This window comes from Clarias gariepinus, chromosome 18 (genome assembly GCF_024256425.1).
Source record: "Clarias gariepinus isolate MV-2021 ecotype Netherlands chromosome 18, CGAR_prim_01v2, whole genome shotgun sequence".
NCBI classification, from domain to species: domain Eukaryota; kingdom Metazoa; phylum Chordata; class Actinopteri; order Siluriformes; family Clariidae; genus Clarias; species Clarias gariepinus.
The window spans coordinates 18,028,998-18,047,386 of NC_071117.1; the positions used below are offsets into that span (position 1 = coordinate 18,028,998).

At 38.6% G+C, this 18,389-nt stretch overlaps 3 protein-coding genes across 3 annotated transcripts in view; 1 reads left to right on the top strand and 2 right to left on the bottom strand.

The window, feature by feature from the left end:
* The window catches only part of gpm6ba (glycoprotein M6Ba), a 40,495-nt gene extending 33,841 nt beyond the window's left edge, over positions 1 to 6,654 (bottom strand). Inside the window, exon 1 of the mRNA XM_053476976.1 lies at positions 6,526 to 6,654. Within this exon, the coding sequence (XP_053332951.1) occupies positions 6,526 to 6,529 (4 nt within the window). The 5' untranslated portion in view covers positions 6,530 to 6,654. The remainder of the gene's footprint in view (positions 1 to 6,525) is intronic.
* A 793-nt stretch (positions 6,655 to 7,447) lies between these two features.
* Positions 7,448 to 10,225, bottom strand: gemin8 (gem (nuclear organelle) associated protein 8). Its single transcript, XM_053477235.1, has 3 exons — positions 10,064 to 10,225; positions 9,269 to 9,650; positions 7,448 to 8,360 (listed from the first exon to the last, which is right to left on the bottom strand). Exons 1-3 carry the CDS (start codon positions 10,064 to 10,066, stop codon positions 8,104 to 8,106), a joined length of 642 nt encoding a protein of 213 aa, XP_053333210.1. The 5' UTR covers positions 10,067 to 10,225; the 3' UTR covers positions 7,448 to 8,103.
* An 800-nt stretch (positions 10,226 to 11,025) lies between these two features.
* On the top strand, positions 11,026 to 17,553 carry u2af1 (U2 small nuclear RNA auxiliary factor 1). Its single transcript, XM_053477272.1, has 8 exons — positions 11,026 to 11,152; positions 11,763 to 11,850; positions 13,533 to 13,599; positions 14,370 to 14,419; positions 14,503 to 14,601; positions 16,044 to 16,177; positions 17,025 to 17,117; positions 17,257 to 17,553. Exons 1-8 carry the CDS (start codon positions 11,109 to 11,111, stop codon positions 17,366 to 17,368), a joined length of 687 nt encoding a protein of 228 aa, XP_053333247.1. The 5' UTR covers positions 11,026 to 11,108; the 3' UTR covers positions 17,369 to 17,553.
* Positions 17,554 to 18,389: the final 836 nt, after the last annotated feature.

Here is an 18,389-nt window from a genome sequence, read left to right on the forward strand (position 1 = left end):
GAGCATAAATATCCAACACTTCAATATTACCTGTTCAAAGGAGAATACTGCATATTTTGGATGCTTAAGCATTGTTTTACATTGTAGAAAGAAATAAAAATCAGGAAAGATAAATAAAATTAGAAGGTGTATTCAAACTTTTCCCTTGTGTCGAATACTCATAAAATTATTGTTAGTGCAATATGCTTTCTTTTGAGAGTTTGTTTAACTGATGTTTTATTCATGACTGAATTCACTTAAATTTTCGATGTGGACATTCCAAATACAGGGCGTAACAAGTCATGATCAAATTCTCGTCTGCTGAACAATCAGTGTCATGAAGAGACTTTAATTCATTAGTACTCATTAGCTAAATAGAACTTGGTTCTCACTCAGCGTTCCTGGGATAAGCTGTGGATACACCTCTCCCTGATAATGATTAAGAAGTTACTAAATACGAATGAATGAATAAACATATGAGTATCCCCCGAGCATAATTAAATGCAAGGTTTTGATTTTCCATACGTAAGTCTACTGTTTCAAGCCCTATCATAACCTGAGAAGCTTAATGTCTATCAGAAATGGGCTGGCACATGGATAATCCAGAACTGTTGGGTTGGCCACAGTGACCCACTTACTGTATGTCTCTCAATCTTTGCCCAACCCCCAGCCTTGATCCCTATCTTTTTTGGCTTTTGGACTTAAATTTAAGCATTTGGCGATACATCTGAGGGTTAAGGGCCTTGCTCAAGGGCCCAACAATGGCAACTTGGTGGTTGTGGGGTTCGAACCTGGGATCTTCCAAACCGTAGTCTAATGCCTTAACCATTGAGCTAACTAATTGGATTAAATATTGCATTTTGAATAAAAAAATTATATATATATATATATATATATATATATGCATTTGGAAATTGTTTGGAAAGTAATGAGCATATTTGGCTGCTGGGTTATCCTAATCATTTACGAGATGTTTAGAACATCTACAAGGCTGTTTTTCCCCTTGTGGTTCAATACACTTTTATTTTCTCTAAATCACAATCTCTCAATCTCCTCCCCACACACATAAAGAGAAGGAGAGAGAGAGAGAGAGAGAGAGAGAGACAGCTGCTACTGAGTTCCCCAGACGCCTTTGTTTTTGTTTAGTAAGCCGCATCATTGGTGGAGGCCTGGGTCTGAAGGGAACAGGGAGTGAAAAACGCACAAAGAGACGATGGAGATGGTTGGAGGGGGAGAAATGGTACATGGGCCACATGCCATGGGGCCAAAGCACTCTATCCCCCTACCCCAAAGCCTGCCTCCCACTAACACCATTATGTGTTATAAAGGACCTGTCAGTTTTAGAAACACTTAAAACAGAGCAACATTTGTCTGCGTACAGTTTATTCATTTTTTTTCTTTTTTTATTTCTAAATTTTTGTAGTTATGCATCCAGAAGATATTTTTTAATGAAATAAAAAATTGCTATAATTTAGTTTAGAAATAAATGCTATCACTTATTTCACTGTTTAATCTGAAAATATAATACACTCAACAGCATTGACTCGTCAATACAGATTTTATCAGGGGAGAATAACATTAATCTTTATAGCTAGTGAATGTTTAGAGCAACCCTGTAATAACCAGTTAACAGTCATCCAGCATATAGACTAGCAACTAGTTTTGTGTCCTTTTGGATGTCCCATTGTTCTACTGCGTTTGATACAGCAGATATACTTTCTGAATATCATTTCCTAGGGTTGCCAGGTTTGGGGAATATTTTCAACCTATATTTCCAACTTCTTCTTTGTCTTTCGGCTGTTCCCTTTCAGGGATCGCCACAGCGAATCATCTGCCTCCATCTAACCCTATCCTCTGCATCCTCTTCTCTCACACCAACTAACTTCATGTCCTCTCTCACTGCATCCATAAATCTCCTCTTTGGTCTTCCTCTAGACCTCCCGCCTGGCAGTTCCAACCTCAGCATCCTTCTACCGATATATTCACCATCTCACCTCTGAACATGTCCAAACCACCTCAATCTGGCCTCTCTGACTTTATCTCCAAAGCATCTAACATGGGTTGTCCCTCTGATAAACTCATTCTTGATCCTATCCATTCTTGTCATTCCCAAAGAGAACCTCAACATCTTCAGCTCTGCTACCTCCAACTCTGCCTTCTGGCTTTTCTTCAGCGCCACTGTCTCTAAGCCGTAGAGCATCGCTGGTCTCACCACTGTCCTGTACACCTTTCCTTTTATTCTCGCTGATACTCTTTTATTCGCACAACACACCTGACACTTTTCTCCACCCATTCCAACCTGCCTGTACCTGCCTCTTCACCTCCTTTCCACACTCTCTGCTGCTCTGGACCGTTGACCCCAAGTACTCAACTTATATTTCCAACAACAACAAAAAAAATACACGAACGACTTAAAACTACATCAGTTTGGAAAAAAAAAAAACGAGAAACGTTTTTCTCCTTTTTCTCAGCCACTGCACACCCGTTTCTGATATACAGACATCATCCAAACCGCAATTCTCTTGGCCGTGAAGTATTTTTTAAAGTAGTCCACTTTAAGGTAACAAAACACAGCCCTGACAACCCTCTCATTAACTTCCCTGTCCACTGTTCCTCCTTTACTGAAAAAGATGACTGAAAGCAAGTATGGAGCAGAGTGATTCCTGCCCCTGTGGATCTCTATTAGTGCATGTTGCAGTTCCTAAGTTTGATTTATCAAAAATAAATCTATAAAAACAAAATTGGACACTCAGCCTGCTGTTGCACAATTGCACAGCATTTAAAGAGGTGACCAAACCAACAGAATAACAGCAGATTTGTCAAAATTTCTGAAAATTATTTTTCTCCTAACAACTTTTGTAGTTAAAAACTATTTTTGTTTGCAAACACACACACACACACACACACCTTCTCAAAAAGGTGTGATATGTCCCATGTAAACAGAAGCAGGTCATGACTCTTATGTCGCTCTTACACTCTCCCTAAATTATCACAGTTCTTAGGTTTAAACCCGTTTCCTGATCCTGTGCCATAATCCTTTTTGGACAAAATTTGCATGGGTGGAGTCACATCATGGCATCAAAGAAATGGGCAAATCTAAACTCCCAATGCAAACTAAAGGGATTTTTTTTAGCCCTCAGAAATGCATGGTTCTGCATCATTTACCTTCTTGAAATTCTGCCTTGATTACTTGAAAATGCATTTATGTAGCTATGTTAATGATAACCATGTGTTTGTTGCTTAGAAAAAAAGCATGTCAGATTACAAAAAAAAATAGAAGAAGAATAAAGATAAAGAGATCTGGAATTAAAATTACCCAAATGTTACACAGACATAACGCCTTGAGTAAATAAACGGAGCCCATTTCAGAAATTCTTCGTGTCGTCCCTCATAAAAAGCAACATTCACAGAGGATAATAATCAGCAATTATTTGGACTGAATTATAAGCCTTACTAAGAGAATATTTGTCCATAGAGTAGTAGACTTAAAGTAGTGGGCTACATGAGCGGTAATTAATCATTATAAACCACTGTGCAGTAAAGGAAAAACAATTATCGAATTAAAAGCATTATATGCTTCACTGCACATGGACAGAACCTTTCCTATCGTGGTGTTCAGCTCATCCATGTAAACATTAGTCACTCTCAACTGAGAAATACTGAGGGAGCAACTCTTTCATGCTAATGAAGATACTAATGAATCATCAGTTTCCACATTGATATGTTTCATTTAAAGGATACTTGAATACTAGAAAATGTATATTTATTTTCGATATAATACCGATCGTATATTTCATTTAAATAAAGATTTCAACTATAAGTTAAAACATTTCAGCTAATCTTTTTGCTGTTGTTTTTTATTTTGTATTTTGCAAATGTGCGATTCATAAAATAACTTTTTGTTTTTCCTTAACTTTCGTTTAAAACACAATGAAGCAATCCTTCACACGTTTTAATGTTCTGAAAATGTCAATGTAACAGGATTATTCTTAATTTTCAGTAATCAAAAGCTATAACGTAATACAAGTGTGTTCAATAATGTTGTCATAACCACCCAGGAAGGAATTCCCTGAAAATTCAATCAAAAAGAACTCAAATAATATCATCCAGTAAATTTTAAAAATGACTATAGTCACTCGTTAGTATGACGCAAGGCAGCATAGTGGCGTAGTGGCGTAGTGGTTACCACTGTCGACTAAAACCTCCAGGGTTCGATTCCCAGCTAGTGTGCTTGGTGAGTTTCCTCTGGTTACACGGGTTTCCTCCCACAGTCCAAAGACATGCAGATTAGATAAATTGGCCATCCCAAAGTGTGTGTGTGTGTGCTCTGAGATGGATTGATAAAGTAGGTTGACTGTCATTTCCAAAGTATATGATTGTGTGTGTGTGCTTGTGCCCTCCAATGGGTTGGCACTTCACCCAGGATGTATACTGCCTTGTGTCCCAAGGTCCCTGTGATAGGCTCCAGACCTCCTGTGACTCTGCACAGGATACGCAGTATAGATAATGTCTGTTGATTTTTTGGAGAGAAACGATTTTTCTCTTTTATTATCTGTTCACGATAATAATTGTGTTATTATACCTTTCCAAAAGATAATGCCTTAGGATGAAATGTTCCTGGGAATGGATTGTAACACCATTAGCACTAATAATCTCTTAGTAGAACTCTCTACTGCTTGGCAATATGTCCTCAGCCTTGCTTTCTTCGTCTGCAAAAGATTGCCCAGAGCTTCTGGTAAAAAACGCCACTGCTCCGCCGTTCCTGTGGCAACAGCAGACATACTTTGGCGCGCATCATGCACAAGATAGCGGTCCCAAATATGAAGCAACATTCTTTTGCAGCCATTATGATTCAGTGTGTGTGTGTGTGTGTGTGTGTGTGTGTGTGTTTAATGCTAGGCAGTGAGGCGAGATGATGCAGTGTGAGTGAGAGAATAGGTGGGTGAACTGTTGCTTAGAAACCGATGCTGCAAAAGGAGCTAAATGGAAGTCACACGGCTCTCAGTGGCAATAAGAGCGGCCCGTAGGCGAATGCGTTGCCCGTGTTTGTATTCTGGTTCAGGAGCGACTCTCAATCACCGAGTCCTAATCCTAACCTGAATGCAAAGCCAAAACTCAGCTCAGTAAATAAAGGGTGCTGATGTCACATTTGAACAGAAACCGAGTAGTTTGAGCGGTTCAAACTGACCAATTATGAGATTTCCAAACTGGTATAAAGTATCTCATGGAAAATGGAACAGCCTGGTTCAATCCAGCTAAAACAATTTTGTCATTATGTATCTTAGATTTCAGTAGCCTTACTCTTTTGAAGTCTTTTGTAATTAGATTAAACTTGTTGAGTTCCATTTGAGCAAATAGTGCACCACATTTACTTTCCTTCAAACCTAATTTAGTGTTCAGAGAAAGCAAAACATATGCGCAGAAACTCTTTTTGAACAAATGTGACCATTTTTTCCCAGAGGATAATGGAAAGAAAGGAGTGAAAAGTGCAAGAGAGAAGGCAAAACCCAACATCAGGGAAACCCTTGGTTTTAACATTTGAATAGGAGTAGATGGAGATCTCCATGGAGAGTTCAGGACATAATCCAATTTGGGATGAATCTTAAATCGCTTGGCCCACAAGAGTATTATGTAAGATCCTGGACTGGGCGTTCCAAAAGATGGTTAATGGGACATCACCTGCCACCATGATAAGTAAGTAAGTAAAACGCTGTAGAAACAGCTGGTGGAATGTCTCATTCTAAATCAAGCAAAGACCTTTAGCTTTGCCCTAAGAGACAGTTTATTTATACTATTTAGATAAAGCAGGTTTCTTCTTACACACTTTCCACTTTTCCAGTGAAGTATGACATATTATTCTTAGAATATACTAAACCTAAATGTGGGATCAATCAACCCTCGCCGCAGAAGTGCTGGTGTCAGGTTAGCACGGCCAGCAGCCTTAAGTCTGTGATTATAGAGAGCTGGCTAAGGATGGGTTGTGGGAAAGTAATCATTCCAAAGACACAGTGAGAACAAATGAGGCAAGGAATTCTTTCCCATGAATCTGCTCCATTTAATGTGATTAGGGCCAGCAGCACACTTAAGAGCACATACATACACACTCTCACACACAAAACACCAGAATAATGTAATTGGCACATAAAGAGCATGTATAATGCATACGTTTCTCGATGGCTCCTACAAAAAGATACAAACCTTCTTAAGGATTTGAATAAAGGAGGGAGTATAAAGGAGGATGCGCATGTGCGTCACGAGTTAAACATACAAATGCAACAAACATTTATAAAATCCATTCCCACTGACCCTTAATCCTAATAAACAATCTATTTTATATTACTTAGTCGAACCAAAATTCTCAAGGGAAGGAATGTAGGCTTTGGGGAAAAAAGTGATTCAGTTATGCATCCAAGCAGCCAACAGATACACTGCGATTTCTCTATGCTTTATAAATAAACCTAGATTATGCTAAGCCACTTAGTTTCAAAGAGTTTATGAAAAAGACAAAATGTTAGATTGATGATCTTTAAGTATGAAAGAACTTACCCATCGTATTAAGTTTTCAGGAGTCTGGGAAGCTGGTGCTTTAATGAAGTGAGTGGAGGTCCTGCACAACAAAACAAAAGTGCTGTTCCAGTTTGTGCCCACTGTCCCGACTCGGGTCACATCAATGACGTTGCTGCTTGGGGGCACACACATGGGGCCTCTTCAGGCACAAAGGAGTGTGGAGGGGAGCTTGGGTATTGCAACAAGTGCTATCCTGAAGTTCTTTTCAGCTTTAAAAATGCATTCCATTAGTAGTGCATGTGATAATAAGACGTGATGTGACATATTGGTTCTGGTATGTTCTGCTTTAATGCTGTCTCTTAAAACATCATTTAAAGAAAAAAAATATTGAATAAATTAAAAAGAAAAGTATTGACATATATAAATAAATAAAAAGTATTGACATTTATTATGGTAGAAATAGCATACTTATGAATTTGGTAAATTTAGGATTTTAAATCCTAGTCATATTCAATGCATTGTTTTCAATGCAATCTACTTTACAGCCTGAAAAACTATAAAGTCCTCTCTCTTAGGAACCAAACACCACCCGAGTAAATTTGGGTTGTGAACACATACGAGCTTGTACAGGGTAAGAATGACTGCTCAGAGAGCGCAAAGGAATATAAATTGCCGGATGCTCAGGAAAAAAAGTAGCCATGGAAACCAGAATCCGGGCTGGCTGGGAACTCTATTCAAGTTTGGGACGTCTGGCAGAATGCCGAAGGTTCCCCGAGTGGGCAAACACGCTGATGAGCCAAGGCTCCTAAATACTGCAGCCTGAAGAGCAAATCTCCACCGTTTCTATCTGCCTACACACTCTTTCCTCACTACACAAATGACAAATCACATATCTCCCAGTCTTATAGATTTATAAAAGCTGTCATTTTAAATGACAAAAAGGTGCAGTAAAACCATAGTGTTGACATTAGCACATTTAATCACCCAACTGACAAACAATTGACAGCTCATAACACATTCAGACATTCCATTAGTAACATACACCTAATCCAGTGCATTATATTACAAAACTCTTTCTTTATCATACAAGAACAAGCAGCCAGATTGGCCACCAAAGAGCATCCATGAACAGGAAAAGTAGAAAAGAAAAAAAAAATGGATTGATGAAATGTAATGGAAGCTCTGTCCTAGTTAGTGAGAATGAGCTCTGAGATTTCGATGCATATGATATCTGCTTCCTTCATAGATTTGGAGAAGCAAAGGAAAAAGTAAAATAAAATAAAAAGTTATGTCAGGGGTTAACAAAAGGAACTGAACAGACCTTTTTACAGGCGAAAAAGGAGGCTTTACCAGAGTGTCATGAGAGAGCCTTGGAGTCTAGCATTGCACCACTGAACCACAGAAAATATTTTTTATTTTGAAAGGGTTAGACTAACAAGAACAACAAATACTCTTTTTTTTTTTTTACAGGACCAAAAGTCTTATCATTATAAATACAAATACATTTGCACAATATTCACCTCAAAATGGCAAAAAAAAAAAAAAAATGTGCTTAACAGGAAATGCTTAAAAAATAGGATACATGCTCTATTGTGTAAAAGTGTTAGTGGAGTAGCTCTACAGGTTTAGAGGTATTACAGGCCAGTATTTGGGCTGCTTGCGGTCACAGTTGCGGTCAAACGTGAGCTGCATGGCCGTTTCCATGCCTTGGATCTTGGCCGCATCTTTTCCGTAGAGTCGCTTCATCTCGGCACTCCTTCTCTCGCCTGGACGCTCAGCAGGGGCTTCAGCAGTCCACCGCCAAGAACGGTGCAGGTCCTGATCGGCTGGTACGTAGGCTTCCTGTCGCTTTGCTTCCATCTGCTGTTGCCTCTCTGTAAAACAAGATAAAAAGCTGCCGCTGTAACAAGTGGAAAATAGTCAAAATAAAAGATCAAGCAAGAGTCAGATTTACACAACTGTAACAAAAATCAGCCAAACAATGGCGTTCAAAGTATCTATCTAAAGTAAATTACAGATACATAAGAGACAGTCTGGAAAAATACTGTACTCTGTTTTGGCATGCAATAATCCTTTCTTCAAATAACACTATATACAATAATACATACAATTAACAATACATAACAATATACAAACAAAATACATAAAATTTTTGTCAATTGTTCTCAGATTGATCACCTGCTATTTCCTACTCATGAGCCAGATCTCCTCTATCATACATCAGATCCAACTGGGGACACTAAAAACTAACACATGTGAAACATAAAGTCAGCCAACGGAATAATCTTAAATTGCTGCTAAAGCTATCTCACAGAGCAGCATTGGAGCAAAAACTGCTATCTATAATATTTTGCATTGACAAGCCCGAGGAGGACAATGACTGGTTAATGTCACCGAGCAGTTTTGCCATGAATAAAGTTCCTTGGGTGGCAAATAATTTTTCAGGTATATCTGTTTGCATTTGAGGTGATAAAATGTTGCAATTCCTCCATAAACCTATAATGGTTTTGCGCTCTAAACTATTTACACTTTGGCAGGCAGAATCTTGTGTGGTCAGAACAAATAATGTGTTTAGATACTGTAATGTTTTTGATTATCTCTCCAAGTCATAGTGCGAGAGTGGTAGAGTTGCTTTTTTGATACATCCTAAGCAGCACTGGCCAACCTGTGGGACTTGATGCAGCATGTGATGAAGCGGTAAACTTATCAACGTAGAAATGTTAGTGCAAAAAAAAAGAAAAAGAAAAAGAAAGAAAGATCCTTCTTTTTCATGCACACATACTCAGCTCCTCTTTGTGGCGCTCAGTCTGAGCAAAGTATTGCCGCAGCTCGGCCGTAATGTCCATTTTGCTGACATCATATTCAAGTTCACTTTCCTCTGAGCTCTCAGACCCTTCCTCAATCTCCGGGTTGCCTTCTTCTTTCTTCTTCCATCTCCTTGTTTGAGTGGGGACTCTGTCTACTGTCTCTTCATCCTGCCAGTCTGTGTAGCGACATGAAGAGGTGGGAAACACAGGGTACAGAGCAGGGTTATACGCAGCCTGTATGGCCTTGCTGTAAGCCCGCCGGTGCCTCTGGTACCAGCTCATAGCCTGCTGGTAATGCTGCCAGTAACGGGCATAGACTGGGTGGGTGTACCACAGGTCTGTGTCCTCCTGGCTGTCCTGTTTGGGGACAAAAATGACCAACAAGGATCATATATAAGTTAACCCCCAATTTTTTTGGGGGGGTAAGTGTAACTATTATAAGTGTAGGAGCCAGAACAAAAAGTTATGTTGAATTAGTCTTTAAACAGGTCGTACTTCTCACTTAAACTCTTTAGCAGAAAATAAAAATAAGGTTTCAAACTAACAACTGGAATACACATTTTCGCATACATGCTGGCTGCATCCCAATCGCTTTTCCCTTTTACCTAGATAGTGCACTACATAGCAAGTGAAACCCGTTACATCAGTGCCACCACAGCGCCCTCTGTAGGGAGGGTGGAGGATAATGAGATACAGCCGCGCTTGCACAGGCTAGGCTAGTTTACGCAATGATATATATATTTAAAAAAAAAAAAAAAAAAAACTCTTACCATAATACCGATGTGAGTTTGCTGAAGAAATTGAAAGAATTTAAAGATAGACAATGAGTGTTTATTTATTTACTGAAAAGAAAAACAGCCAAAGAGAAATAACGTTAACGTTTATCGCGCTCAGACTTCTCTGCGATATAAACTATTGCGCTTCCGGTACGCTGGAATTGTGGGAAAATACCCGCCATGTTAAAAGACCAGCCTTGGTATCTGCATTACAATATGTGTTTTAACCATATGTGTGTGTCTGTGTGTGTGTGTTTTAAAGATGTTATTATTGTCAGCATCAGAGTATAGTGTGATTAAATAAAATGCATTATGTGGTCGTTTTTTCTTATTTTTTTTTTAAACCAGTGGAACATGTTGGCCGCCTGGCGGTCGGATTGGCACATACTCTCCACTACAGACAAAAAGACTATATAATTCATTCTACATTTTATTCGGATATAAATCTCTTAAACGCTAAGGGATTACTTTACAAATTCATTAATCATGACTTGGGTGAATTTATGCGTGAACATAAACATATGTACAGGAGCCATAAGGATAGAAACCACTGACTGCATTATTAAGAAAAGCAGGGTTTATACATTTATTTTTCAAATTAAAAAAACACAAACAACATATCATACGATATGAAATCCATAGTCGGTTTAACTGAATAACGTCTTAAACGGTTTAACAGTTTTTAAGTTCCATTTAAGGTTCATTTCATAAAATCCCGCTAGAAGTTTGTATTCGCACGCAACGCTCTGATTGGTCTTTTTCGTGCCGCTTATCCTTGTCTAGCCAATCCTGTGCAGGATATGTGCTTTATGAGGAAAGGAAATTATCTTCCCACCCGTATTATTATGGATCCCGAATGAAGTGCAACGCTCTGATTGGTCGGTTTACTCCCGTTCTCGAGCATTCGTCCAATATAGTGCAAGTAGGTGGGCTTTGTCAGAATAAGGGTAGGGAAAAAATCTACACGAATACTCCCATCTGCGTGACGACAGGCGCGTAATTTGATGACGAAGAACACAAGTGACCCGACGACGGGAAGATGGCGGAATACCTAGCGTCCATTTTTGGCACAGAGAAAGACAAGTGAGTGAAAAAAAAAGCCGTTTGTTGTCTAATATCGCGGCGCATGCAGAAAAATCTAGTTCCATTAAACATAATTGAATAACTGCAATGTGAATTGAGCATGTGGTGAAGCAATATCTAGAGACGGCGGATATTTTAATTGTTCGTGTGTGGAAAGCTAAGCTAATGCAGCGCTAGCTAGCGAACAGGCTGCAGTGGGGAGCGCGTGCGTTTTAGCAGCCAGGATTTGTTCAGAATTAACTTCTCTCAATGAGTTCTGTCTTATATTACACACTTTTTGGCGAAAATCTGATTTAAAAAAAATGAACTGTATGTGACTTCAGTCTAAATTTTACACAAACCGCACACACCAGGTTAGCCATGCCATGTTAGCCACTCTTAATTCGAAATGATTTTCATTGGCCTGATAATCAGTGATGCTAGCTGTCTTTCTAAATTGTGTTTTTTTTTTATAAACACGTTTTGTGTTACATAATGTTTATGCAGCATAAATTATGTTCCTTTATTGAATAGTTTAAAACGAAAATGAGTCAAGTTGTTGGAAATTAAAATCACATAACCTTGTTTTTGTTTGTGCATCTTGTTTTTTTCTTCCCCCTCATTCTCTTAGAGTCAACTGCTCATTCTACTTTAAGATTGGAGCATGTCGACATGGAGATCGATGCTCCAGACTCCACAATAAACCAACTTTTAGCCAGGTATGCTATTGTTTATCTCGGTGTGAAATAAACTCTCCTTTTTCTCTTAATCATCTTTACCAACACCACCACCAAGGCTTATAGATATTAGAGCAGGGAGTCACTAGTCACCAACAAGATGATGATTATCAGGATGTCTAGGGGCAGATTAATATTTTATAACAAATTTTTATAAACATCACAATAAATTTTTTTTTTTAAATCCTAGATTTTATTCTACTTAAATACCAATTTGATGGTGTTTCAGCAAATTGAAACCGGGCCTTCTGCATGGCAGACGAGAAACCTACCACTGAGCCACCGATGCCTCTTTACAATTTTAAGATTTGAACCTTTGCCAAAAAAAGTTACCATAACCCTAAAATTTGGCTCTGTTCAGCGCCATCATAAACAAATTGAACGCGAGTAATTATATGTAGTCCATTCTTTATTTATATATATATATAGTTTTGTCACTTAAAGAACAATACAAAATGATCTCAAATACACAAGTTTAACAATTAACTAAAAATGTAAATAAGCAACGGCTTTTAAAGAAACAATAATGTTTTACCGTGATACCATGGCCATGAGTGACCTCTACCATGAGTACATAATTCGGGTTAAAAGGCTTTTAAACAGAAGCTCATGCACTTGGCTCATTTATTCCAAGTTCATTGAATCATTTATGTCCATGGCTGATCAAAAGAATCTGAACTGAATAGTAGAGGAGTTTATTCTCACATGAAGGAGGAGAACATACAGGCTTAAATCAAATGGACAGCATTCGTGATAATGTTCTTGGTCTGTTTACATTCCCAGATGTTACATTGACACACATCTCATCATTCTTTAAGAGCCAGTTTACAATGTCCTACATTAGATGTACAACACTGTACAAAAGTCCTTGAGTCAGCCCTCATTTTTTTCCCCTTAAAAATGATTGCATAGTTGCTAAAGATTACAATCCTCAGCAGCAACCTCTTTTCTCCTCTTGTCTATTCCAACCACTCAGCGGTATACTAATGAGCGGCCTGATTATCTTTCATTATCTGCTACTGTTTTTCTCTGGTTCATGCCTTAAGCAATATGTTTTTTATTTTAAGCTTGTGTGATTTATAAGTAACCGGCACAGTGGCGTAGTGGTTCGTACCATGGCCTCACCTTTGCCACCTTTGCCAAAAAACCTCTAGCGTAGAGGGCTTCTTACACCTCTAGCGTAGAGGGTTCGATTCCCGCCTTAGGTCTGTGTGAATGGAGTTCTTCCATTTCCTTCCACAGTCCAAAGACATGCAGAGATTAGATATGAGGGACTGGTACGAGTGTGCCGGATCCAAAAGCTTTACAGACACTCTATTCCCCTGTCACCATTCTCGGGTCTCACAACATGCTGTTGCAGTGACGTGATGATGCTTGCACCACTAAGATGTCTCGGCCACATCGGCTAAATGATTCACCAACCAGATAATATTTGGTGTTGAAATCCTGGCTACAGCTACGAGGACTTTAAGCAAAGCAGCAAGTTCTTGGCCCAGTTGTAGGTCACTTTATATAAGAGCCAAATTAGAGAATACAGAATTTTTTTTATATAATAGGAATACCTAGTGAACTGATAGCTGTGTGTATGTACTGTATATGTGGAAACACCCTTTATTATAGACAAGTTTTGTATACTGATCTTAAATTTTCTTCTCCCTCTGCAGACCATCTTGATCCAAAACATCTACCGTAACCCTCAGAACAGCGCTCAGACAGCTGATGCCTCTCGCTGTAAGTCCAATTAATGCCATTCCCATGTTATTCAGACGAACTTGTGCACACTTGCAGCTGTGTGATTAGTAATTAGCGAAGCATGCGGTGGCCCTCACATTAAGAGAGATTAATAGCTAAAATCTTTAACGTCTAAAATATCATTTTTACTTAACTTTTTTTTTTTTTTTTCATCACATCACACGCTGTTAAAGAACTGAAAAACTCATTAGTCCTAGAAAATGGTTCTGGCCTTGACTGGTGTTGGCAACTGTTTCTCTGGGGACTTGACAGTTCGATAGTTCATGACTGGAACTTCTTACAAGTCTACCTGGGTCTTCAATAACTACCTGGACTCCATATTAACATCAATTAACATCAGCTATTATAGCTGAACTGCCTCCCACCCTACACACTGTATAAATGCAGATCATTTACTGCTTTCTGTTTCACCCAAATAAGGATGGGTTCCCTGTTGAGTCTGGTTCCTCTCAAGGTTTCTTCCTATTACCATCTCAGGGAGTTTTTCCTTGCCACTGTCGCCCTCGGCTTGCTCACCAGGGACAAACTGACCATTTTGACTCATACAAATTCACATTTCATACAAACTTAAATAATTCTTTTGACTATGTAAAGCTGCTTTGCGGCAATGAAAATTGCTAAAAGCGCTATACAAATAAAATTGAATTGAATTAGCAAATAAATGGGTGCTTGTGATCATAGTTGTAGTAGACGCTTTCACTTTCCTACTCTGTTACAAATGCAGATATTGAAACCACTTTTGTTTCTAGGTGCTGTGAGCGATGTGGAAATGCAGGAACATTATGACGAGTTTTTCGAGGTAAGTGCATGCGCGCCAATAAAAAAAAAATTGCAGTTTTGATTTTGCACATCATTTTTAATGGGCTTATTCCTTGTTTGTAGGAAGTCTTCACAGAAATGGAAGAGAAGTACGGCGAGGTGGAGGAGATGAATGTGTGTGATAATCTTGGCGATCACCTCGTCGGCAACGTTTACGTGAAGGTAAACGACTAAAACACGGATATAGCTGTTACAGGAACACATTTGTGATTATTCTCTGTTTATAAAATATATATTATAAAATTATTTTATTTATTTAATAGATTTTCTTTTTCACTTTAAAATTTTTCCTGTGCCCTCAAGGAAACTTTGTATCGCTCATCATTTTATTTATTTACTAGATGTTCCGGTGTTCACAATAAACTTTAATTGCACGCTTATGAGCAGGTTTTAAAAAATAGTTAATACCATCTGTTGAACTTTGGAATGAAAAATTTTTTTTACGCATTACTGTGAAGTGTGTGGAATAAGGGTGTAATTGCGTATATTAAGTAGATTTTAATTGCACACCCATAAACGCGTAATAAAAAATTTACACTGTCAATTTTAGTTTTGTTAAAACAAAGCCTAAATATAACCTCAGGCTTGGCCAAATACGAATGGAATAAAAACCCCATTAAAATGAGTTCAGTAGTTTTTAAGATGATGCATGGGACTGACAGACGAAAATTCCAAAGACCATCTTTGTTTTTTATTACTCATCTTACATCCCCCCAAACTACTGTTCAGCAAATATCTTCAATGTACAGGCACGCCAACTCAAGAGTTCTATCATATGTAAAAAAAAAAAAAATTCTTCCATTTTATTTTCCAATGTAGACTCTGCATCGTGGTGCGGGGGGGAATGCGTGTGTTTGGCTGTTCAAGTCAAATTTTTGACTTTTTTTTTTTTTCTTTCTTTCTGGTAAATGAACACGTAACAGCGATCGACATTTACAAAAGGCTCCAAGCACAGTACGGTGTAAAAGGGTCTTAGCCACTAAAACATTTGTATGGTGCGAAGGTTTTAAAGAAGACTCCATCCGTGAATGACGATCACGGTGGAGGTGGCTTGGAGGCCACTGTAGTCACCGACTACAGTGCAGAAGAGATGCATCTGTCTGTTGGAAATCTACACACAATCATTCACCAACACCACCTGCAGGGTCATGTCTGAGGTTTATGGTTTTGACCTCACTCTAAGCCATTTCTACATATTTATATTGTCAAAGGTGTTCCTGTGAGGCAGGCATTTCAGACTTGAAGCAGGCAGTCTGATCATGGCTCTGGCGTACTGAGAACTTGTCTGATCCAAGTATTAGTGATACTCTGGGATAGTTGCGTTGGTGTAGTATATAATTAAAGATAGTTTTTACTCTTATAACTGTACTTTGTTCTAATGTTTGAAGTTACAGTTTGATTTAAACAGAAGTGTTTTAATAACTTTTTAAATAATCAGAGCTGCTGTTGTATACTAATCAACAATACTAATCAACAACGTCTGCCCACCACGTATATAAATTTGGTAGTCTGTAGTATAAATGATGACAAACCGGCTTTGATCCCTCAGTACTTTAGACCAATTTAACTCTAATTTAAAATCTTTCTTTTGTGTGTTTGAATAGTTCCGGCATGAGGAAGATGCCGAGAAAGCTGTGATGGACCTGAATAACCGCTGGTTCAACGGCCAGCCTATCCATGCCGAACTCTCCCCGGTGACTGACTTCAGAGAAGCCTGCTGCAGGCAGTATGAAATGGGGTCAGTATAACGAGGTTGACGGAATATTTTAACAAAAAAAAAAAAAAAAAACATGTATGAGTGAAACTCGCTTCAAGCCATTACATAGAGGACACACCTGTAGGATGTTGTTTAGGGGTTTACTTAATTAAAGTAATATTACATCATGGCTGTGTCTAAGATTGGAAAGCAGCAACCGTGAACTCTGTTCATGCTTACTGCAAGCTGTATCAGTAAAGTGCAGCTGTAGCGCACATGGCATTTCTCACAGCTCTGATAATTTTATACCATCCTTACAAGGCAGCAGGTGCGTGTTTAATGGACACGTGAATCTTATTGCTAATTCCTATACAACCTCTAATAGCTTTGCTCAAGCCATTAAACAGGTTTTAGTATATCATCCTGTTTTTAACAACCAAATCTGAATGTTGGTTTTTGTTCTACACTAAATACTGTGTAAAAGTGTATGTGGTGGTTGTCACCTTTGGCACTACGCTCAAGTGACTTCCTTCCTGACCTTCCTTTGAGTTTGGTTTTGTGTATTGTTTCTACTGATTTTTTTTCTAATGTTAATCATCACTAAAAGACACACACAACCTGCTTTGACTGTTTAAGAAATGTCCAGCAGTCTGTGCAACTGCATAAAAACCCGGCTTGTATTTCATTTTATTGTTTGTGTTTTTATTTATATATATATATATATATATATATATATATATATATATATATATATATATAAATATATATATATATATAATTTTGCAAAATAGTTGAACTTAAATCCTAAAGAATTAGGGCACTGTGGCTTCCCCCAACCCCCCAACCAATGCCTGTTCCTATCTCACTGCAAAATGTTGTCTCTCCACAGGGAGTGCACTCGAGGCGGCTTCTGTAACTTCATGCATCTAAAGCCGATCTCCCGTGAGTTGAGAAGGGAACTGTACGGACGCCGTAGAAAAAGGTACAGAAAAAAAACAGCAGCAAAGTTTTGACACAAGCAAAAGTGTGACAAGTTATATTGTTTTTTTATTCTTCGCGCTATATGCTTGCTTTCTTCAGTTTCTGTTGTAAGCCTTGACATGCTGATTTGTGTCGTCTAGGCACCGCTCTCGTTCTCGGTCTCGTGAACGGCGCTCTCGCTCGCGGGACCGTGGTCGTCGTGACCGGGAGAGGAGGAGATCAAGGGATCGCGAACGCTCCGGAAGGTTTTGAGTCATGATGTGAACCTGTTTTGGTTTTTACCCTTTGGTGTAGTGCGCTCCCCACCCCGAACGACCAACATTGGACTTTATGTGTACCTTACTTTTACCCCTTTTTTTCCCCCCTCTTTGTTTTTTTTAAGACCACATGTGAAATATGAAAAGCTCAGTTTCTCAATAAAAGTACATTGTTATTAATTTTTGTCCTTGTATTTGGTTTTGTATTTAATTGTGGTTGTGAGTAAAACATGTATATAGCCTTAGTGCATGTCAGTTTGGCCTCTACAGTAATAGGTTCATGTACAGAACAGTGTCACTACTTAGTGTTTTTCCCTGACTTGGAAATTTAAAACTTTCAGGCATGACTTTTTACAGATTTAACATGTTGGGTTTTAAATGTCACAATTTACTGGCTTGGTTAGACAAATACATAACATTTAATCTGCTTTGTTTTGTGGCTTGGCAAGGAGAAACCGACTTCATCAAAGTCTTGTTATAAATCTAGTCCGTGTAGATTAGGGAAGGAAATCATCAGAGCCATCATTAAATTTTATGGTCTTACCAAAATGATCCCATGTAAAGTAGCTCATTATGTGACAGAATCACAACATTAGAAAGGTTTATACACAGCTTTGTGCCAGTGTTAGATTGAGAAATCTTACCATTTGAATGCCTCCAGCCAGCAGCAGTTCCATGGTCATGAAATATGTGCTGCACTAAGTAAATGTATACCAACAATGTGTTTCTGCACTTTATGGCTACTTGTTTGGGAACAGCTATACATCACACCCATCTGTTTGGTGAACATCTCATTTCAGATTTACCCCCCAACCACACACATACACACAGGTGTTCAGTGGAGTTGAGGCCTAGGCTCTGTGTGGGACATTTGTCCAACCCAAGCTTGCTTTGTGCACAAGTAATCAAGTTTGGGTCTCTTGCTTCCAGGGAAGGGCATTAGTAATGCTACAGCATACAAACACACTGTAAAATTGTCTGCTCCTCACTTGACATTTTGGGGAAGGTTCACATAT